Source organism: Solanum stenotomum, chromosome 3 (genome assembly GCF_019186545.1).
Source record: "Solanum stenotomum isolate F172 chromosome 3, ASM1918654v1, whole genome shotgun sequence".
NCBI lineage: Eukaryota > Viridiplantae > Streptophyta > Magnoliopsida > Solanales > Solanaceae > Solanum > Solanum stenotomum.
In genome coordinates this window covers 65,105,917-65,130,708 of record NC_064284.1, presented here as the reverse complement: position 1 = coordinate 65,130,708, position 24,792 = coordinate 65,105,917, and the positions used below count along the sequence as shown (strand labels likewise).

At 35.8% G+C, this 24,792-nt stretch overlaps 1 protein-coding gene across 1 annotated transcript in view; it reads right to left on the bottom strand.

Annotated features, from left to right (window-relative positions):
* Positions 1-19,286, bottom strand: part of LOC125859191 (leucine-rich repeat receptor protein kinase EMS1-like) — a 114,092-nt gene extending 94,806 nt beyond the window's left edge. Inside the window, exons 1-2 of the mRNA XM_049538896.1 lie at positions 18,227-19,286; positions 17,931-18,146 (exon numbers count right to left, since the gene is read on the bottom strand). Coding sequence (XP_049394853.1) covers positions 17,931-18,146; positions 18,227-19,286 — 1,276 coding nt within the window. The remainder of the gene's footprint in view (positions 1-17,930; positions 18,147-18,226) is intronic.
* Positions 19,287-24,792: the final 5,506 nt, after the last annotated feature.

Sequence of the window (24,792 nt, the reverse complement as noted above, 5' to 3'; positions counted from 1 at the left end):
GCACTATTCAGACTTTAGAAGATATGTTGAGGGCTTGTGTGATCGATTTCAAAGGTAATTGGGATAATCACCTACCTCTCATTGAGTTTGCCTACAACAACAGTTATCACTCTAGCATCCAAATGGCTCATTACGAAGCTCTTTATGGGAGGAGATGTAGATCTCCTATTGGATGGTTTGAAATTGGCGAAGCAGGATTGATAGGACCAGACTTAGTTCACCAAGCTATGGAGAAGGTGAATGTAATTCAAAAGAGGTTGAAAACGGCACAGAGTCGTCAAAAATCCTACACTGATGTTAGGAGAAGAGCGTTAGAGTTTGAAGTAGACGATTGGGTATATTTGAAGGTTTCACCCATGAAAGGGGTTATGAGGTTTGGTAAGAAGGGGAAACTTAGTCCCCGGTATATTGGACCTTACCGCATAGCCAAGAGAATTGGCAATGTTGCTTATGAGTTGGAGTTACCACAGGAACTAGCAGCGGTTTATCCGGTATTTCATATTTCTATGTTAAAGAAGTGCATAGGCGATCCTTCATTGATCCTACCAACTGAAAGTATTAGGATCAAAGATAACTTATCTTATGAGGAGGTTCCTATTCAGATTTTAGATAGTCAAGTTCGTATGATGAGAACGAAAGACGCAGCCTCAGTCAAGGTCCTATGGAGGAATCAATTTGTTGAGGAAACTACTTGGGAAGCCGAAGAGGACCTGAAAAAGAGATACCCATATCTCTTTGAATCCAGAGGAAATGCAAACCAAGGTACTAATTTCCTTCTTAGTGCTCTTTAAATTGTAGTGAGCATGTCGTTATTGTTGTTGTTGTTTGCATGATTGCTTGATGGGTGTTTGAGTTTGATGTTACACCCTTAGCCTAGTAAGAGTAACCTCATTCGAGGACGAATGTTCCCAAGGGGGAGATATTGTAACATCCGACAATCTGAAATAACTATGAAGAGGCTTAGAATTGGGATTAGTCATTTTTGGGAGGAATTTAAAAATCTGGAAATTTGGTTGTGGGAAAAAGTGAGTTTTTGGGCCAAATTTGAGCAGTCATAACTCTTAGCTCAGGATGAGTTAAGAGTAGTTCCAGTTATGTTTGGAAAGCCCTTGGAATTATCTTTCCAACGCCGTCGAGTTTGCTTGATTCCGAGTTTGTATGAGCGAGTTATGTCCTTTGAAAGTTGGGCAGTTGGCAGGGAATCCGTCCCGAAATTTTAAGGGCATTTTGGTCTTTTCCCTAGCTTTTTATTTTGGGGTTATATTGTTGTGTTAGACTGATTTTTGGATCATTTTGTCCCATTTTAAAAGAGTGAGAGTGAGGGTTTTGAGTGAAGAAGAGAAGAAGAAGAGAAGAAGAGGAGAAAGAGAAGATCAAGAAAGATTTCGTCTAGATCGTTGTGAATATTGTCGGGGGTGATCCCTATCAAGGTATGTGAGTTCTTAGTGTTGGGTTGATCCTTTCCCCCACACACCAAACTCATTTTTTTATTATTGAGAAAAGATTGGATATGTTGTTGAAGTTGTTTGGTTGTGTTGTTGATGTTGTTGATTGTGTTGTTGAAGTCCCTTGTTGATTTGGGCATGTTTCCGGTTGTGTTTTGGGTTGAAATCTATTGTATGTTGAGGGATTTATGATTCTAAATGTTTGGGGTTGGAAACCTTGGAGTTTAGAAGGTTTAGAGTTGGAGAAAAGAAGGAGAAAAGTCAAAGTTGTCGGGGAAAAGGGGTGGCGCGTCGCGCCTCAAGAAGTGTTCTGAACTTCACCCCTTGGGGCGCCTTGCAGAGCGCCAAGGACACCAAGTTCCCCCATTCTTTTCACACTTTCTCATGCATGTTCCTTGGTATTGTACCTATGCTTCCTAGTTGTTTCCAACACTCCAAAGTACTTCTAAACGTCAAGGAGTCATCCATAAACGTGTGATCATATACCTTGAATCCAAATTTCAATTCAAGGAGAGATAGTTTCCAAGTCTAGTGAAATCAAGAGTCTTTGTTGAACGTTTTAACTTCATTCTGAGGCTCAAGTTGCAAGTCAAGCAAATAGTATAGAGTTTCAAGTTAAGTCAAGAACATAAAGTTGAGTTCATTTCTCAAAGTTATTAGGGAACTGTGTATTCCCAAAGAAGTTTTAAAGAAATGTTTTTACATTTAAACAAGGTTGGAAACTGAGATTTCCAAAGAGCCTTCGGGCTAGTTTTTCAGTAATTATCTCAAATCAGCAGGAAGACATATGTTTTAAAAATGTAAGAGCCAATACTTTTTGCGAGTAGTATCGAGCACCGAATTGGGGGAGCGTTCAAAGAACCCATAGCCCCCATAGAACCATGTTAGCCACCATGGGTAGAAAAGGATCATACTTTTTAGATGAATCCTTTTCAAATTAGACTAGTGGATCCATTAGGCAGTTCAGGTCTTATACCTTTGGCCGGGTATAGGATGTTCTGGCAGCGTGAGGTCGATCGCTGTATCATCACTATAGCTCTTATGTGATGGTTGTCGGTTAGAGAAATTCCCACAACAGTTTTTTGTATTTTCATACACAGAAAGTATTATATTTATATATATATCAGTTCATTTGTATTTCTATATACATCTCAGGCTTATTGTATCTTTGTATACACACAGAGTTTATAACATGTTTTAAGCGGTCTTTCTTTATATTGCACTTGTTTTAAAATTGTCTTATATTGAAAGAAGTCAGTCAAGTTGAGTTGAGTTGAGTCAGGTAAGCTATTCAGTTTCTTCCAGATTTTCCTTCTAGCCTATGTTGCTTAGTTTTCCAGCTTACATGCTCGTACATTCAATGTACTGATGCCAGTTGGCCTGGATCTTATGACGATGCAGATACAGGTACCCAGTATCAGCATCCAGCACGTCATTGATCCAACTGAGCACTCCAGAGTCAGTGGTGAGCCTCCTTGCATTCCGGAGGACTCAATTATTTTGTGTTCTTAGTTTTGTTTTATTAGGGTGTTGCCGGGTCTGTCTCAACATCCATCTCAGTATTTTAGAGGCTTCATAGACAGTCAGTTAGTTTTGAGTCTCTCATCTAGGTATATATGTAAATATTCTATTTTGAGATTCGAGTTGCCTTTGTGGCCAGATTTTATAAGTTAAGTTGTTTTGTAACCTTGCATTTGCATTGAGTTATTCTGTTGAGTTAGGTTTCCGCTGAGTTAAGAAAACCAGGCCAAGGGTTCGCTTGGGGCCAGAAATGGTCTCCGGTGGTGCCGGTCCCGCCCAGGGTGTGGGCTCGGGGCGTGACAAGATTCTTGCAACTTGTTGTGTCTCAAAGAAAAATGCACTAGATTTTGCAACCCTCCAATTTCTGTAGGAATTCCTTTTGTGAATTGATTCATGGACATATCCATATATGTCGCAGCCTTTAGATATCCAATTTCTGGAGGTAAAGATCCAACCATGTTGTTTGACGATAAGTCAAGCTGTATTAGATCTTTAAGATTTCCTAAGCTTGTTGGTATATTGGAACTCAATTTATTGGAATCCATATATATCTCTCTAAGAGAAGTAACATTCCCTAAACAATTAGGAAGAGATCCTGAAAGTTGATTTTGACCCAAATCAATAACACCCAAATGCTGCAATTTACATATATGATCTCCAATAAATCCTGTAAGTTTGTTTTTGTTCAAGTACAGGCGTTGAAGGTTTCTCAAGTTACTAGTTGAGGTAGGAATTGATCCAATCAAGTTATTATTAATTAGAAAGATCAAGGTCTATTAAATTGGTTAAGTTTCTAACTTCATTTGGAATCTGGCCGTTAATCTTGCAAGCAGCGGCATAAAATTTTACAAGAGATTTGGAGAAGTTCCCTACGGAGACCGGAAGCATGCCATTTAGAGGGTTTAAAGATAGAGAAAGAACTGTTAATCTTCTGCAATTGGTTAAGGAAGTGAGGAAGCTTAATGAGGAGTCCCTGGTTAAATTGTTTCTCTCCATGTTTAGGATGTGTAGATGAGTCAAATATCCAAGAGAATTGGGAATCAAGCCTGTGAGTTTGTTACCTGAAAGATCTAGGGTAGTAAGTTTGGAACAATTGGAGATAGAATGGGGAATATTCCCAACAATATTGGTGAAGTCACTCATATAAAGCTCTTCAATGTTGGGTAAGGTAGAACCCATGTTTAGTGGGAGGGTTCCTGATAGACTATTGGCTGAAAGATCAATTATTCTCAGTCGCGATATGTTGAAGATCTCCATTGGAAGTGAACCACTAAAATTTTTAAACCCAAGAGCAAGTTCCTCCAACTCAACGAGATTTCTTATCTCTTTGGGTATTTCACCTGTCAATACGTGAATACTAGTGAGTTTAACTAGTTAGTTCAATACAATATAAGTTGTACTTTTTGCTATCACTTTAAATACGTAATAGTAAACCTATTTTCTCTAAGAAATAAGACTTGCATCTTGGTTAAGTTGCCAATCTCCCGTGGTAAGGATCCCTTGAGATTGTTCCCCCTTAGTGAAACAAGTTGCAACGATGAGATATTGAATATGGAGACCGGGAGAGAGCCGGTAATCTGGTTTTTCTCCATTGTTAACTCCATCAAATTAACAAGATTTCCGATTTCTTGTGGAATTATCCCTGCATTTAATGTGTTAATAAAAACTATCTGAGGTAATTAGATACAATAGTACTAGCATTCATAAGATAAAACATACCTGTGAAATGGTTGGATCCAAGATACAATCCTTACAAGTTACTCAATCTTCCAATTTCACTATGTATTCGTCCATCAAAATTATTTTGGGATAGAGACAATATTTGAAGTTGTGAACAATTTGACAATCTTATAGGCATATGACCATAAAGCTTGTTCATTGATAGATGAAGCTCTTTGAGTATTGGAAGACGATTGCATAAATCATTGGGAAGCTTTCCTGATAATCTATTGTTCGTAAATGCAATGAATTCAATTGTAGAAATATTGAAAATTGTGAATGGTATAGAACCCGTAAGCTGATTATCTTGTATAGACAAGCAGTTCAGGTTCTGAAGATTGCCAATCCCTTCTGGAATGTTTCCTTGAAGTAAATTGGCAGCTATTTCTAAAGTCTCCAACCTTGAGGCATTCGAGAGTGACGGAGGAATGGAACCAGTGAAGCTATTATTTTGAAGATTTAGAACTTGAAGTTGGTATAAATACCCAAGCCAAGAAGGAATTTCCCCTCTAATGTTGTTGAAGCTTAAATCAAGAAACTTTAGCCGACGCAAGAGTGCCATTTCTTGAGGCAAATTTCCATGCAAATTGTTGCCACTCAAGTCAAGAGAAATAAGAAATGTGAGGTTTCCAACATCACGGGGAATCTTCCCTGTAAGAACCATGTTGGAAAGATTCAAGGACTTCACTCGCTGGTGACGAAAGCCACAAGTGACTCCTACCCAATGGCAATCGAAGTAGTGGGAGACCAACTTTCATCCAAGTTGTGAAAGGGGTCCAAAATGATTTGAGATTTTAAAGAAAGAAGAGATAATTGATCAGTGGTAATATTGGTTTGGGTCACGGCTGAACTGATCATAACATAGTGAAGCAACAAGAGAATATAGATGATTGTTTTCTCCATAATTGCATAAATTAGTAGGAAAATGGTATGGCTATTAGTAACTTATTTTGAGACTTATATAGTGATAATTTTTTTTGGAGACTTTTCTTTTAAATGATTTTTAGGATTAACTTTTCTTCACCAAGGGTTGTGGTGAAGTGGTTGGTACTCCATTCTTAACCAGAGGTTTTGGTTAGAGTCTCCCTAGTACGAAGTTGCCTTTGTTACAGAGTGCTTGCCAACCCCCCCCCCCCAATGTGGGACTTCCCGGGACGAATCTGGAGCGGCTCCAATCTCGGTACTGGACACTGGTTGGGAAACCAAAAACAATAAAAACCTTTCTTCATTTATGTGGGCCCAAGGACTTGACCAATTGTAACAAACCAAATCAACAAGTCTTGCAAACCATGATGGTGGTGTAAACATGTTTTACACAAATTCATGGGAAAAACAAGTAAAATTGTCAATTAGAATATAACAGTGAACCTTGACTAATCTTTTGATGTCCATAATTCAGCACATATCAGTGACAGAGAGTTGCGTGTGATTTCATCTTATGATTTCAAACCATTGGATGAAATCCCAAATTCTCCAAAAAGCTTGATTTGAGAATTTCATATCATGATTTCATATTTTTTAAATACAAAAATCGACCCACAAGTTTATATTTTGTAAAAAGAAATTGCACCATTTTATATCCACATATTTTTTTGTGAGAATACCAAAGGAGCGATAAAATATTCACGAAATATAACCATGATGATATGATTATTAATAATATTTACCATCAAGCGGCTCAATAAATATAGTAAACTACAAGTTTATAGCTCTTGCTCAGTTTTTTTTTTAAGAACTAAAATTCGATCAATACATATTGTATTTTTTTTAGAATAACTTTGTAATAATCTGTTATACTTTTGTTCTAAACTTTTGCTTATTTGGTAAGATGGTATAAAGAATTGAGACAATTTTGATAGTTTTTAAATTACAGCTTATAAAGCTATTGCATTTATGAGCAAAAATACAACTTAAAAGATCCAAATTGCATATCGAAACAAAAACTTCAACTGCATCTCATATGACTTCATATCATATGATTATTTCATCTCACATGGCTAAACGAACCCTTAAATTTCAGTCGAACCAGTGAATATCCTTCAACTGCTCTAAACATAAATGTGTATTTTGCTTGTGTGGGTAAGTCAAGAATTCAACTTCTTGACATTCTCTTGGTGTGTGTCTCACACAATTGAAAATGAGAATGCAATAGTCCATCAATTGTCTCACAAAATAACACCTGGAAACATTAAGTCAATAAGAATTGATGGTGTATGTACCACAAATTATAGTAAATTATAGTTGAAAATAAAATGAATAGTATCTCGCTCTCTTTATAGAGATTTAAGCCCACTGCGACATAATCTACACCGATCCAGCAGTATAACTCTTGACATGCTCCCTCCATGATACAATAACATAACAACGTCGTATAACTCAAACTCCGAATTAGTTGAAGAGTCCAAAACTCCACAAAAGAACGTACACCTTCCTTCAATATAAAATTAATCTCTTTTGTATAGTGAATTAGTTGAAGAGTTAGAATATTCTTCTTTGTCTCAACTCTCTCCTTCAGTACTCTAACCTCAACCTCAACGTACAAACACATTATACTACTTCTCATCTTTGTCATCTCTATTTTTGTCCTAAATATAATGTAGGACCTCCACTATATTACAGGTGAAGAATCTTTCTTGCAATATATAGGAAGAATGTGGGTAAATGAATAGAGGAAATTATGCCTTAAAAGTTACATGAGTAAATTATGGGTGAAATAATGTGTTAGCGATTACAATGGTTTTAAGGCAAATAAAGACCACATTATGCTACAAAAAACATTGGAAATTTGAAGCATCAAAAGATACTTCACTATGCAGCACTTCTTTACCCCTCAATATCAAACACTTCAATTGTATGATAATGAAGCCTACTTGTTTGAATGCTTTCGATATCATTTCTCTACTCCTGGTTTTGATCTCTCTATCTTGTTCCAGAAAGATAAGAGCCGTATAGGTCGATTTAAGTTAACAGAGTTTTGGAAAACATAGTTTGTTATTTGCCTTTCTCAATTATATTAAATAGGTGCTTACTGTACTTTGAGACATCATAAAAGAAGATACACATCTAAGATTTATTTGTTGATAATCAGGCTACCCTCGGATTCTTCCCTATTGATATTAATGAGGTGGGAGGGAAGGATAGTGCCTAATATGGATACATATATTTCCCTTGTATCTGACCTTTCTGAGTTGACACTCACAAGTGAACAAAGAGGTGGATCATCTATGTCATCTCAATATTCATTTTGTCAGGTACCTGAATCAAACGATTTTGAGGAATTTGCTTTTAACATTCATTCTACTGGACCAAAACGAGGACTTTCCGTGCTAGTTGTCAGTTTGATATCCAAGTATTGAAACCACTCATTTTAGATAAGTACATAAATATTCCAAGTTAAGTGTGGCATGAATATGACTCATGTCGTCAATGCAATTATTAATAACAGCCCTTGAAGACTTGAGCAAGTGTGGAAGGGAAATTGTGAGATTTATTGAAACCAACCAGTATTCCAAAACAGAATCATGCACAAATCAAGTGTGCTAAAATAAAAACAAAAAAAAAAAATCCATTACTGCCTCTGGGAATGAATAACTCACCCATTGCTTCAAGCTAAGATCTCCCTCAAACTCATTAGGCTTTCTCCTAGTAAACGTCTCCAACAACATGATCCCGTAACTATAGACATCACATTTTATAGACACCAATCCATCCAGTCCATACTCTATAAACAAACAATTAGTTTGAAGATTTAACATAATTTCTTGGTGAAAAAGAAAAAGAAAGGAAAAATCAGCAAAACAAAGAGACGTACCTGGTGCAATATAACCCAATGTTGCTAAGGTTTTAGTGTATAAATCACTCTCATCTTCACCAAGCAGTTTTGAAATACCAAAGTCGCTTAGGTGGGCAACCATATCCTCATCCAGCAAGACGTTACTAGGCTTCAGATCACAATGAATCACAGGTAACGAGCACCCATGATGGAGATATTCCAATGCACATGCCACATCTATCATAATGCTTAGTCTCTGCCTGATGTCTAGGAAGTAGTTGTGCGAATACAAATATTTGTCAAGACTTCCATTAGGCATATACTCGAGCACTAAAGACTTCAAATCAAGGTTGGAACAACTAGTGATGACTTTCACAAGATTCCTATGGCGAAGGCTGCGCAAAACTTCACATTCTATATCAAAACTCTTGAATGCCGCTTCCAGTTGTAGATTGAACACTTTAACTGCAACATGAGTTCCACTTCTGAGAATGCCTTTGTAGACAGAGCCAAAACTTCCAGAACCAATCAGATTACTCTCGCTAAGAGAATCAGTTGCTTGGAGCAGTTCATAGTATGAAATTCTTTCTGTTGTTGCGATAGACAATGAATCAGCTCGTTGAGGAGCTCTTTTACCTCTTCTATACCTTATCCATAGGAACACAAAGGCGATAGGAACAAATACAAGTGCTATTCCTAGCAAAAGAAATAGAACTAGCAATTTTTTCCTATTTGATCTATGCGTTGATGAAGTGGGGCATGGCGGGACATTAAACCTTGACAAACCACACAATGCTTCGTTGTTGATAAAAAATTGACTCGAGAGGTTCTTGAAAGGACCCCCCGAGGGTATTTCACCATGCAACTTATTGTCAGAAACATTAAAATACTTGAGGTATTGAAGTTTCTGCAAAGACATGGGAATAGTTCCCGATATATTATTATGAGAAATGTCTAGAAATTCCAAACCTACCATGTTGCTCATTGAGTCGGGTATAGATCCTTGTAACTTGTTGTGTCTCAAAGAAAGGTGCACCAGATTTTGTAATCCTCCAATTTCTCTAGGAATTCCATTTGAGAATTGATTCATTGATAGGTCTATCTGGTTCGCTGCCTTTAGATTTCCAATTTCTGGTGGTAAAGAGCCAACCATATTGTTTGATGATAAGTCAAGAACCATTAGATCTTTAAGATTTCCTAAGCTTGTTGGTATATTGGAACTCAATTTATTGGAATCCATATATATCTCTCTAAGGGAAGTAACGTTCCCTAAACAATTAGGAAGTGCTGCTGAAAGTTGATTTTGACCCAAGGAAATAACACCCACATGTTGCAATTTACAAAGATTATCTCCAATAAATCCTGTAAGTTTGTTGATGTTCAAGTACAAGCGTTGCAGGTTTCTCAAGTTCTGAATTGATGTTGGAATTGATCCAATCAAGTTATTATTAGAAAGATCAAGGTCTATTAAATTGGTTAAGTTTCCAACTTCATTTGGAATCTGGCTGTTAATCTTGCATGCAATGGCATAAAACTGTATAAGAGATATGGAGAAGTTCCCTACGGAGACCGGAAGCATGCCATTTAGAGGGTTGAAAGCTAGAGAAAGAAATCTTAAATTTCTGCAATTGGTTAAGGAAGTCAGGAAGCTTAAAATTGAATCACTGCTTAAATTGTTTATCCCCAAGTTTAGGAAGTGTAGATGAGTCAAATATCCAAGAGAATTGGGTATTAAGCCTGTGAGTTTGTTTTGTGAAAGATCTAGATCAGTAAGCTTTGAACAATTGGAGATAGAATGAGGAATAGTCCCAACAAGATTGGTTAAGTCACTCATATATAGCTCTTCAATGTTGGGTAAGGTAGAACCTATGTTTAGTGGGAGGGTTCCTGATAGATTATTGGCTGAAAGATCAATTATTGTCAGTCGTGATAAGTTGAAGATCTCCATTGGAAGTGAACCACTAAAACTATTAAACTCAAGATTAAGTACGTCCAAGTCAACGAGATTTCTTATCTCTTTGGGTATTTCACCTGTCAACACATGAATACTAGTGAATTTAGTTCAATACAGTGTAAGTTATACTTTTGGTTATCACTTTGAATACGTACCAGTGAACCTATTTTCGGGAAGATATAAAACTTGCATCTTGGTCAAGTTAGCAATCTCCCGTGGTAAGGATCCCTTGAGATTGTTCCCCCTTAGTGAAACAAGTTGCAACGATGAGATATTGAATATGGAGACCGGGAGAGAGCCGGTAATCTGGTTTTTCTCCATTGTTAACTCCATCAAATTAACAAGATTTCCGATTTCTTGTGGAATTATCCCTGCATTTAATGTGTTAATAAAAACTATCTGAGGTAATTAGATACAATAGTACTAGCATTCATAAGATAAAACATACCTGTGAAATGGTTGGATCCAAGATACAATCCTTACAAGTTACTCAATCTTCCAATTTCACTATGTATTCGTCCATCAAAATTATTTTGGGATAGAGACAATATTTGAAGTTGTGAACAATTTGACAAGCTTATAGGCATATGACCATAAAGCTTGTTCATTGATAGATGAAGCTCTTTGAGTATTGGAAGACGATTGCATAAACCATTCAGAAGATTCCCTGATAAGCTATTGTTTTTAAGTCCAAAGGCTTCGATTCTAGAGATATTGAAAATTGTCAGTGGTATAGATGCCGTAAGCTGATTATGCTGTATGGACAAGTAGTTCATGTAGTGAAGGTTGCCAATCTCTTCCGGAATAGAACCTATGAATTTGTTTCCATCCAAGTTTAAAACTCTCAAGTTTTCAAGACTTCCAATCACTTTTGGGATTTGACCCTCTATTGAATTGAATCTCAGATTCAAAGTTTCAAGTGTGGAAATATTAGAAATGGAACAAGGGATTGAACCAGTGAAACTATTATTTCCAAGATTTAAAACTTGAAGTTGGTGTAAAAACCCAAACCAAGAAGGAACCTCCCCTCTAAAGTTGTTCAAACTTAAATCAAGAAACTTAAGCCGACACAAGTGTGCTATTTCTTTAGGCAAATTTCCATGCAAATTGTTGCTTCTCAAGTCCAGAGAAACAAGAAATGTGAGGTTTCCAAAATCATGGGGGATCCTTCCTGTAAGAGCCATGTTGGAAAGATTCAAGGACTTCACTCGCTGGTAACGAGAGTCACATGTGATACCTATCCAATGGCAAACAGAAGTAGTGGGAGACCAACTATCATTTAAGAAGTGAAAGGGGTCCGAAATGATTTGAGATTTTAAAGAAAGAAGAGTTGATTGATCAGTGGTAATGTTAGTTTGGGTCATGGCTGAACTAGCCATAACATACTGAAGCAACAAGAGAAAAGAGGTTAATATTTTCTCCATAATTGCATAAGTTAGTAAGAAAATTGAATGGCTAGTAACCTATGGTTTTGAGACTTTAAATAGTGATAATTTTATTGTTCCCCAATTTAATTTATTTTCCAGTTTAATTATGTAGGGCCTAAGGACTTGACCAATTGAAACAAAACCAAATCTTACAAACTGTGATTGTGGTGTTAACATGTTTTACACAAATTCATGGGAAACCATGTTAACACCACAATCACAGTTTGCAAGATTTGGTTAACACAAACTGTAATTGTGGTGTTAACACAATTTTACACAAATAAGTAAAATTGTCGATAAAAATATAACACTGAATCTTGACTTAGTTTCTGACGTCCGTAATTCCACGCATATCAAAGACATAATTTTAATTGGTTTTAAGGCTAGTGACATCTGGTGTTGATTATGACCGGTTTCTATCGTTAGTGAGTTTTTAAATATAAATATTGAATTTGGACTAAATCCGTGGGAACGCATACTAAAGTCTGGACACAAATGTGTGTTTTGCCTGTGTGGGCAAGTCAAGAATTGAACTTCTTGACATTTTCATGGTATGTGTCTCACATTACTGAAAATGAGAATGCAATAGTCCTTGTGTTTAAACCAAAAAAAATAAAATAATGATTAATATGTTTATCACAATATCCAATATTAATTGATGTATAGTGTTAGGTTTTGAAAGATGATTTGGGAAATAAGTAACTAATGGTGAGGGTAAAACATATATTTATTTGCCTTGGTTAGGAAGCTTCTCAAGAGTTTCATCGAGAATTTGTTTTTCACTATGCAGTGAGTTGATCATTGATTCACAGTGGAAAACTAGTAGTGTTTAGTCTTGAACTGCATCGGAAAGGGCTAGCTTGGCTAGTTGACTATTCCACATCGTGAACTGCATCGAAAAGGGCATACACTCTCTGTTTTTATGGGTTGTTTCCTGGTATTTGACATTTCCAAGTTGTCCCTCACAAGCGAACAAAGAGGTGAATCATTTGATCTTGAAATAGGTCATCTCATGCTATGTCGATCTTTTTATCTATTCAAGAATCATATGTTTTAAGGATTCTGCTTTTCACGTTCATTCTATACGACCAAAATGAGGCCTTTCCTTGCTATTTCGAATAAAAACATCACCAACTACCCTCAATTCTAAGTATAAAATAACCCAATAAAATATAAAAGAATTTATAACTACAAAATGCCTACTATAAATTTCCAGTGAAAATGTCTACTTTGATTGCGATACACCAATTTGCAACATTGACTGAAAAATGTGACAAGTAAAGTGGTCCATATAGAGTATCTCTTTCCGCAGATTAATTGGACTCCCTTTGTCTCATTTTAACTATTGTTTTAGCTTTTTTCGCGCCTACGTAAAAACAGATATTTCCTTTGTTTTCTTCTGCATTTGAGCTCTCGGGACGCGATGGGACATGAACAAGTTATTTTTCAATTGCAGGAGCTGAAAAGTGGTTATTTGTTGAATTTTAGTGAATGATCTTCCCTTTGTTGTTTCAAGCACTCACTCAGGTATGAAACTCAACGAATTTCTGCAAATTGTTAACTCTAATGTGTTTGCATGAGTGATTATTTTCTTAATGCATAATTCTGATTGTTGGTTTAAAATAGAGGATTTTCTCTTGTTCTGCCGCAATTACATTTTGATTTGAATCACGGACGAGGAGCACTCATGATGTAGATATTCCAACGCACGTACCACATCTATCATAATGCTTAGTCTCTGCATGATGTCTAAGAAGTAGTTGTGTGAATACAGCCACTTATCGAGGCTCCCATTAGGCATGTACTCGAGTACTAAAGCCTTAAAATAAAGGTTGGAACAACTAGTGATGCTTCATTTTCGTTGAAAAACTGACTTGAGAGGTTCTTGAAAGGACCCTCGAGGGTATTTCACCATGCAACTTGTTGATAGAAACATTGAATTCTTTTACTGTATTTTTTTCTTCGAATTTACCACTAGACAGCGTGTCTAGTGGTCTTTTATTAATAATAAAATAAAAATCCTCCATTGGGACAAGTACAACAAAGAAGGGGGGGCTAGACTTTACCTTACCAATCCCAATGAGGTTAAGAACTTCTATTTTTAATAACCATGAAGAAAATAGGAGCTAGAGAAAATTAGGTGTTCTATGACCATCGTAGAGTTTATTAATATTACATATGAGGATGCTTCAGTAATGCAAAATTATAAAAGCCAAGAAGAAAGTTAAATTATCAACCTCAAACTTCCTTCTACAAATGGATGACCTAAACAAGACAGATTGGTTTTCTAAAGTAACCTGGAGTAACTTTCTCGTCTTCTTCAAATTTGTCCAGTAGCTCTTGATAGTTCATCACTTTTTCTTCGCTTTATTGGATATTGTTGACACTATCATGTGATTCTGTTCTGTCAGTCGCATCAGTAGGTGCCTTGGAGCAAATTCTTCAGTCATCTTACCATCCAACTAGTCTTTCTTTCATGCTTCTTTTTGTTATTGCGGTGTTGCCTAGGAGAGATATCTGCATTTCTATCCGCATTTGCAAAATAATGATCCAACACATCCTCTTCTTCACTTTCCTCAAAGATGTCCTCATCTAGTAGCCTGTAGGTTATCAAATCTATTTGGAGAGAAATGACTACTACCACCAACTTGTAGTTGTTTTTTAGTATTAATAGGTGTTAGAAAAGTAAACTTTTCAACATCAGAACTCACCAAATGATCACTTAAAATTGCAGCAACATCAGTTGATGGCCAATCTATCCCATGCCTAACTGATTTGGCATTTCTAGTAAAAAAATTTGGAGCTGCAGGGCTCAATTTTCTGTGCATAGGAGGAGAAGTGACCCACTCTACCTCTTCGTTTACTATATATGCCCAACTCAAAGCACTTGTCGCATCTTATTGTTCCTTATTAGAAACAGGGGTGCAACTAAAGCTTGATCAATTGCACTAGCATCAGTCAACCTAGCGTGCTCTTCACCTACATTTTCACCCGGCTTAACAGCAACCGTTGACAACTGATCCCTTTGGACATCACCTTTTGATTGAACTTGAACCACTAAATCATGCTCATAACCATCAGAAGTAACACCTCTGCTGTTTCCAGCATTTATTTGTTGCAAAAAATTCCTTTGTTGGTTAGGACTAGAAGCGGTTTTTTTTCACCACCAACCTTTTTAGATTAGCATGAGCTGCGGTTTCAAGTTGTTCCTTACCAGCCCTTGTTCCTTCATTTAATTGCTTTTCATAATTATTCTTCGACAAAGTCAAGTCATTACTTAGTTTTAGCCATTTGAGGAATTTGCTTTTAACATTCATTCTACTGGACCAAATCGAGGCCTTTCCATGCTAGTTGTCAGTTTGATATCCAAGTGTTGTACCACTCATTTTAGATAAGTAGATAAATTTGACTTGAGCAAGTGTGGAGGGGAAATTGTGAGATTTATTGAAACCAACCAGTATTCGAAAACAGAATCATGCACAAATCAAATGCTAAAACAAAACAAAAAAAAACAATCCTTACATGAATCCAACAATTTAGTAAACATTTGCAACAAATAAGTGATTTGGAACAAGAGATTCCGAGAACGTTGATCAGCATGCAAGAAGTTGAATCTTGATCTTCTGTAGCATCCCTACAACATCTTTCATGTTTGTCCTTCTTGCTGGAGATTCAACACAACAATCTAATGCCACTTTCATGATTGAAGACACAACATCTAGCTCCTTCCGTAAGCGATTATCCATTGATGTTATCAAGTTGGCATCTACAACATCCATTACTGCCTCTGGGAATGAGCAACTCACCCATTGCTTCAAGCTAAGATCTCCCTCAAACTCATTAGGCTTTCTCCTAGTAAACGTTTCCAGCAACATGATCCCGTAACTATAGACATCACATTTTATAGACACTAATCCATCCAGTCCATACTCTATAAACAAACAATTAATTTGAAGATTTAACATATCTTGGTGCAAAAGAAGAAGAAAGGAAAAACCAGCAAAACAAAGAGACGTACCTGGTGCAATATAACCCAATGTTGCTAAGGTTTTAGTGTATAAATCACTCTCATCTTCACCAAGCAGTTTTGAAATACCAAAGTCGCTTAGGTGGGCAACCATATCCTCATCCAGCAAGACGTTACTAGGCTTCAGATCACAATGAATTACAGGAAAGGAGCATCCATGATGGAGATATTCCAACGCACATGCCACATCTATCATAATGCTTAGTCTCTGCCTGATGTCTAGGAAGTAGTTGTGGGAATACAAATACTTGTCAAGATTTCCATTAGGCATATACTCGAGCACTAAAGCCTTAAAATCAAGGTTGGAACAACTAGTGATGACTTTCACAAGATTCCTATGGCGGAGGCTGCGTAAAACTTCACATTCTGTATCAAAACTCTTGAATGCCGCTTCCAGTTGAAGATTGAACACTTTAACTGCAATATGAATTCCACTTCTGAGAATGCCTTTGTAAACAGAGCCAAAACTTCCAGAACCAATCAGATTACTTTCGCTAAGAGAATCGGTTGCTTGGAGCAGTTCATAGTATGAAATTCTCTCTGTTGTTGCGATAGACAATGAATCAGCTTGTTGAGGAGATCTTTTACCTCTTCTATACCTTATCCATACAAACACAAGGGTAATAAGAACAAATACAAGTGCAATTCCTAGCACAAGAAATAGAACCACCCAATGCTTTGATGAAGTGGGGCATGGGGGGACACCAAATTTTGAAGAACCACATAATGCTTCATTGTTGATGAAAAAATGACTCGAGAGGTTCTTGAAAGGACCCCCCGAGGGTATTTCACCGTGCAACTTGTTGTTAGAAACATTAAAATACTTGAGGTATTGAAGTTTCTGCAAAGACATGGGAATAGTTCCCGATATATTATTATGAGAAATGTCTAGAAATCCCAAGCCTACCATGTTGCTCATTGAGTCAGGTATAGATCCTTGGAACTTGTTGTGTCTCAAAGAAAGGTGCGCCAGATTTTGTAATCCTCCAATTTCTTTAGGAATTCCATTTGAGAATTGATTCATCGATAGGTCTATCTGGTTCACAGCCTTTAGATTTCCAATTTCTGGAGGTAAAGAACCAACCATGTTGTTTGATGATAAGTTAAGCTCTATTAGATCTCTAAGATTCCCCAAGCTTGGTGATATATTAGAATTCAATTTATTGGAATCAAGACGTAACAACCTAAGGGAAGTAATATTCCCTAAACAATTAGGAAGTGTTCCTGAAAGTTGATTTTGACCCAAGGAAATAGCACCCAAATGTTGCAATTTACAAAGATTATCTCCAATAAATCCTGTAAGTTTGTTGATGTTCAAGTACAAGCGTTGAAGGTTTCTCAAGTTATGAGTTGATGTAGGAATTGATCCAATCAAGTTATTATCAGAAAGCTCAAAGTCAAATAAGCTGCTTAAGTTTCCAACTTCATTTGGAATCTGGCCGTTAATCTTGCAAGCAGCGGCATAAAACTTTACAAGAGATTTGGAGAAGTTCCCTACGGAGACCGGAAGCATGCCATTTAGAGGGTTCAAAGTTAGATAAAGAGATGTTAAATTTCTGCAATTGGTTAAGGAAGTGAGGAGGCTTAACAATGAATCACTGTTTAAATTGTTTCTCTGCAAGTTTAGGAAGTTTAGATGAGTCAAATATCCAAGAGAATTGGGAATCAATCCTGTGAGTTTGTTTTCTGAAAGCTCTAGTATAGTAAGCTTTGAACAATTGGAGATAGAATGAGGAATAGTCCCAACAAGATTGGTTAAGCGACCCATATAAAGCTCTTCAATGTTGGGTAAGGTAGAACCTATGTTTAGTGGTAGAGTTCCTGATAGATTGTTGGCTGAAAGTTGAATTGTTCTCAGTCGTGATATGTTGAAGATCTCCATTGGAAGTGAACCACTAAAACTATTAAACCCAACATCAAATACCTCCAACTCAACGAGATTGCTTATCTCGTTGGGTATTTCACCTGACAACACATTTTGAAAGATCGAATACAGTGAGTTTAATTAACTATTTAGTTCAATACAGTATAAGTTGTACCTTTTGCTATCACTTTGAATACGTACTAGTTAACCTATTGTCGTTAAGATATAAGAATTGCATCTTGGTTAAGTTGCCAATCTCCCGTGGTAAGAATCCACTAAGATTGTTGCCCCACAGTATCAATGATTGCAGCAATGAGATATTGAATACGGAGATCGGGATAAAGCCGGTAATTTGGTTTTCCCCCATGTCTAATTCCACCAAATTAACAAGATTTCCGATTTCTTGTGGAATTATCCCTGCATTTAATGTGAAATAAAAAATAAGTGAGGTAATTGGATACAATAGTAGTAGCATTCATAAGATAAAACATATATACCTGTGAAATGGTTATATCTGAGATACAAGAACTGCAAGTTACTCAATCTTCCAATTTCACTATGTATTCGTCCATCAAAATCATTTATTGATAAAGACAATATTTGAAGTTGTGAACAATTTGACAAGCTTGTGGGCATATGCCCATGAAGCTTGTTTCCGGTTAGATAAAGCCATTTGAGTGTTGGGAGATCATTGCATAAACCATTGGGAAGATCTCCTGATAAGCTATTATCTGAAAATCTAATGACTTCAATTCTAGAAATATTGAATATTGTGAATGGTATAGAACCCGCAAGTTGATTATCTTCTAGGGACAACGATTTCAGGTTGTGAAGATTGCCAATCCCTTCTGGAATGTTCCCTTGAAGTAAATTGGCAGATAAATCTAGAATCTCCAATCTTGAGGCATTTGATATTGCTGGAGGAATAGTCCCTATGAGATTGTTTCCATACAAGATTAAATATCTCAGGTTTTCAACACTTGCAATCTCCTTTGGGATTTGACCCACTAAGGAATTGAAGGTCAAATCCAAATTTTCAAGCTTTGAAATATTAAAATATGAAGTGGGGACTGAACCCGTGAAACTGTTATTCCTAAGCTTTACAACTTGAAGTTGGTGTAAAAGCCCAAACCAAGAAGGAGCCTCCCCTCTAAAGTTGTTGAAGCTTAAATTAAGAAACTTAAGCCGATGCAAGCATGCCATTTCCTCAGGCAAATTTCCATGGAAATTGTTCCCTCCCAAGTCATGAGAAATAAGAAATGTGAGGTTTCCAAAATCGCGTGGAATCGTGCCTGTAAGAGTCATGTTGGAAAGATTCAAGGACTTCACTCGCTGGTAACGATAGTTACAAGTTACTCCTACCCAATGACAAACATAAATATCTGGAGACCAACTTTCATCCAAGTAATGAAAAGGGTCGGAACTAGTTTGGGATTTCAAAGAGAGAAGAGTTAATTGATCCGTAGACACGTTGGTACGAATCATGGCTGAACTAGGCATAACATAGTGAAGGAACAAGAGTAATGTTAAGAGAAAAGATCTCAAGGCCTTCTCCATATTTGTAGGAAAATGGTATGACTATTATATTACCCTTGTATTTAGGAGACTTTTCTTTTGAAGCTTTTTTAAAAGGGGAAAAGGAAAAAGATATCAGCATTAATGCAACTAAATTATTGTTTCAATGAAACAAAAAAAATGTGTCTTTTATTGGTTGTTGTGAGTTTGATATCCAAGCGTTGAAACCACTCATTTTAAATAAGTAGATAAATTTTCCAAGTTATGTGGGGCATAAATATGACTCATGTCGTCAATAATAATTGGTGCTATATCATGTTAAATTATTCACTAGTCTTGTTCGACAGATAAATCTTTTCACAAAACTTTCCATTGTCTTCTTCTTGTTGTTTTCACTTAATTTGTTGAGGATGATAAAAAGGAAAAAGGAGGTAGAAAAAAAAGTGTTAATATTCTACCACATGGGTGTGTTTAGTACGAAGTTTCCAATTTTCTCAAGTTTGTTTAGCTTAAATGTTTTCCAACAGTTTAGATTGTGTGTCTCGGTATGAGGTCGAGGTCGGGTCCCAATTTTTGAATGTCAAGTCTTGGGTCGGGAATTGGGGTTAGGTCCCGACTTGGGGTCGGATTCTAGTTTGAATGTCACGTCTCGAGGGAGTTGGGGTCAGGTCTCGAGAGAGTTGGGGTCAGGTCTCGGAGTCGGACTCCGGATCAATTGTCGAGGTCTTATCTCGGTTGGATGTCGGGGTCGGGTCCCAGTACGAATATTGGGTCTCAAGTTGGGAGTCGGGATCAACATGTGTCCAGACACTAGTTTATTAAAAGTGAGATGCTCCAAAGTACTCCCTCTATCCCTAATTACTTGACCATTTTTAAATTGACACACCTATTAAGAAAGTAATTATTGACATGGTGGGTTTACCATTTTACCCCTATTAATTATCAAGTAGATGGATTGAAAATTTAAGATTTTCAAGAAATTATACCTTTTTCAAAGTAATTAATTGAGGGTATAATAGGCAAAATTATTTTGTCCTTTCTTGATTTGTCAAAATAGACAAGTAATTAGGGACAACTATAAAAGGAAAAGTGGACAAGTAATTAAAGACAGAGGGAATACAAAATTGAAGGACCAATTTGCCCATCAAATAATAAACGATAATTTTACCCTTCACTTAAATATTACTTATGATATTATTGTATTATAGATTAAACTTATCTTCCAATTAATTAATGATAAAATTAAATTACAATGAATGAGGTAAATGGACAGTCATTAATTGGTGGATGAGAAAGTGATTGGTAAATGCTTCGGAATTCCTTTCATATTCTCTTATCAATTCAATGTATTGAAGTTCTTTATAAATTCCAACAATTGATATAAATTTGTGAACTACTTCTATTATTTTGGTATAGTTGTAGAAAATTATAATTCCCGCACTCATATATATAGTTGATTCTATAGTTATTAACTTTGTAATTTGCTACACTTTTATGTTATTATTACTTTACTACATATTAGAAGAGTCTACAAGCACGCATGTCTTCGTCAACATGCCTGGTTGTATGACAAGGGTATTTTCAGTAATTTTTTCATGTTTTATTCTTCAAACTATTTGTATTTTGCTTCTTTATACTTGTACCCAGGGGCGGACCCACGTGTTGTCCAGGGGGTTCACCCAAACCCCCTCGATAAAAAATTACACTGTATATATAAGGTGAATTTTCTGGATTTATGTGGATATATATATTTTGAACCCCCTTAATGACAAGGTGAAGGAGATAGCCCAGTGGTAGCTCCCTTCAATATTAAGCCTGATGTCCAGGGATCGAATCCCAGGGTTAGCGTTTTTTTTTTTAGTTTTTTACTTTCAGTTTTTTTTTTCTAGTTCCAGTTCCGATTTTCATGTTTTTTTTTTGTTTTTTTTTTTTAATAAAAAGTGCTAAAATGTGGTGTTAAACCCAAAAAATTCAAGGGTCCCATACTCCCATTCCTAAATGCTAATAACTTTTTCACTTTCCAAATCCCTAAATCACTTTCTTGTTCTTCTCCAACACTCAAAACTCAAAAATTAAAATCATCTCCCATAATATTCTATTGTTGATTTGACATATTTTAAAGGGCTAACTTTTTGTTTCACTGTAATCACTTATGTTAGTTTCGAATTTCTTGTAACAAAAATAACTGTTTGTACCTATAAACTATATACTACTACTTCCTTGAAATTTTTTTTTTGACTTATTTACACGTTTATACTTTTATTTTTCGAACCCCCTGAACGAAAATCCTGAGTCCGCCACTGCTTGTACCTAACCGAACACCGAACCAAACCGCAAACTGAGTCAAACCGGAAAAAAAAACTTGACTAGTGGTTTGGTTTGACTTGGTTTGGTATTGGAAAAAAAAAACCCGACTATATTTGGGTTGGTTTGGTTTTAACTAAAAAAAATCAACTCGAGACCAAACCAGCCCGACATTATATATGTAATTTTAAAATTTTATTTTATACACAAAAATATTTACTTTGATATAATTTTAAAATATTTCTTATACTATTTCATAGTTTTTATCTTTTAATTTATTATTTCAAGTTTAAAACTTAGAATTCAGAATGGTCCAATAAAGATTATAGTTCATAGATATTGATAATTATAATAAAACTTAAATCAAAATCAAATCAATCCTAATGCAAAAAGAAAATCAATTCAACACTAAGAATGACAGTAATATTGAATATTTGTTCTTTAGTTTTACATTGGTTTAGACAATTAAAATACATAATCTAATTTTAATTTTCCTTAAATATTTAGTAATGTAACTAATACTTATTAACTTTATTTTAGCATGATTTAGTACTTTTAAATTATGATCATTTTCATTATGACTTTGCAATATTTATTTTATATAATGATTTCATTATTATTTTTATTGAATATTTTAGTGTGATCAGTATTCATCTCATAATTTGTGTTATTTTCTTAAGAAACACTTTAGATAATTGTATTTTGGTTGGACTAAAGAAATATTTGGAGCACAAGTTAATTATATGTTTGTATGCAAACTTTACCGAAAAAATTCAAGGTTTATTACTTTGGTTTGATTTATAAATTTAAAAATTCGAAAAAATGGTTTGGTTTGGTATTTGAAAAACCCGAACCAACCCGAGGTTGAAAAACCCAAAAAATTCCGAATTTTATTAGTTTGGTTTGGTTTATAAATTTAAATTTTTTACACAAATGATTTGGTTTGATATTTGAAAAACTCGAACCAACCCGGTCACGTACACCCCTACTTGTACCTTTTCCTTGTTAGACAAACAAATCCAGCCAACATTAACATAATGACCCATATGTCCCTAGAAGATTTATACTCTTAATTTGAAGCTTGTGGGCCCAACTTTCTTTATAATGTTCGCTGAGAGGCGTCATTTAATATGAAAAATTAGCATAACTTTTTAGAAAAAATATTCCATTCAAGTATTATTAGAACTCCTCCTATTCTAACTGAATTTGTGAAACAATGCACATATATTAAGAAAAATATTAAAGGTCGTACATAATTTAAACCATAATTTTTACTATAGCCCTTTGTGAAATCATAAATAATTAAATATAATGCCACTTTCATGATCAAGAAGTTGAATCTTCATCTTCTATAGCATTCCTACAACATCTTTCATGTTTGTCCTTGTCGAAGATTCACCACAACAATCTAATGCATGCCACAATATCCAACTCCTTCTGTAAGTGATTATCCGTTGGTGTAACCAAGTTGGAATCCATAACGTCCATTACTGCCTCTGGGAGTGAATAACTCACCCATTGCTTGAAGCTAACATCTCCCTCAAACTGATCACTAGGCTTTCTCCTAGTAAACATTTCTAGCAACATGATCCCGTAACTATAGACATCACATTTTATTGACACCAGTCCGTACTCTACAGTCAAACAATTAATTTAAAGATACAATATACTTTCTTGATTGGGAAAAAAAAGACGAAAAATCAATGATCAAATTAACAAAAACAAAGACACGTATTAATTGGCTGTTATCATTTTAGGTTATGTGGGCCCAAAGACTTGACAAAATTGGTTAAGATCAAATATACAACAGTCTTTGCTACCGTCTAATCAGTCCAAAGACTTTCCAATTTTCCAAGTCCTCAAATTATTACTAGTACTCCCTCCGTCCCTATTTACTTGTTCATATTTCCTCTTTTAGATGTCCCTATTTACTTGTCCATTTTGACAAATCAAGAAAGGACAAAAAAAAAATTCTTATTATACCCTCATTTAAACTTCTTGAAAATTTAAACTTCCCCCAACATTGATTAGTTATCTTGAATAAATTTATTTTGAAATCATAATTAATAAGGGCAAAATTGTAACTTCACTATGCTAATCATTGTTGCCTTAATATGTGTGTCATTTCTAAAGTGGACAACTAAATAGGAACGGAAGGAGTATTATATATGTTAAGAGGTGAAAGTTGTAATGGATATTCTCTATATATACCACATTTTATTTTTCAAACATCTTTCCTGTACATGCTTTATGTCATCAAATAATGTGAAAGTAAAAGAAATTAAGAATATTGTACAAGTTAACGATTACTATGTATGAATCAATTCTATTTTGTTCTCTGGCATTCAATTTTTAGATACAAACGATGTTGGATAGTGTTTATGGGCAATCTGTCGCTCACAATAATTCTAGAGATCTTCCTTCAATCTTGAATATTCTAGATTATTTTTTCAAGTGTCTTGTATATTAACTATGTTAGCGATAAATTCATAACAAGACCTCAACCTCAGATTTGAAGCATGATAGTAGAGATTCCCTTGATCATCTTCTTGGGGGTGACGAGAGCGCCTAACGTGGGTCTATGCCCCTTTAACCCCCTATCACCGAAACTACTTAAGCTGGTTGTCCCAACTACTACTAGGAGGGGAGGGAGAACCTTATCCCATTTCTATTGAAAAGGAGTCAGCTGTCTGCGTGAGTCACCTTTTTCTAGGCTCCACCGGACGACATGACATTTTCATTCAAATATATATAGGCCGACCGTACTTGTGATGGTTCCCAAGGATCCAATATGACTACTTAGGTCTACGTTGCCACGATATTTTCTATGGAAGCGGGAAGCACGCTGGTCATTGTAATAAATTGACCAGTGAAACACTAACTGCACTTATAGTAATACCCTTTAGCTCACTTACAAGTAGTAGTAGATATATTGAAGTCCCTAGAATCAGAAATACAAGAGGAAATTGCAGAAGTAGCAAAACTAATGATAGAATAAGAAGGAGGTGAGGAGTTAGAAGAAATTGAGAGAGAAAGAGTGTCCAGTGATAACAACAAAAGTAGTCCTCCTGCACTGCTCCACTCACAATGCTTTATGCCTACTGCTTTGCCAATTTTACCCCTTTTCACGTGAACTTCCCCCTTTCCAAACATAATCCCCAAGTCTTTTAGGAGGAATGACCTTTCTAGCAGTCTTACGTGGCAGTCTCATGTGCTCATCCTGAGTGGCATCCCAGTCAACAAT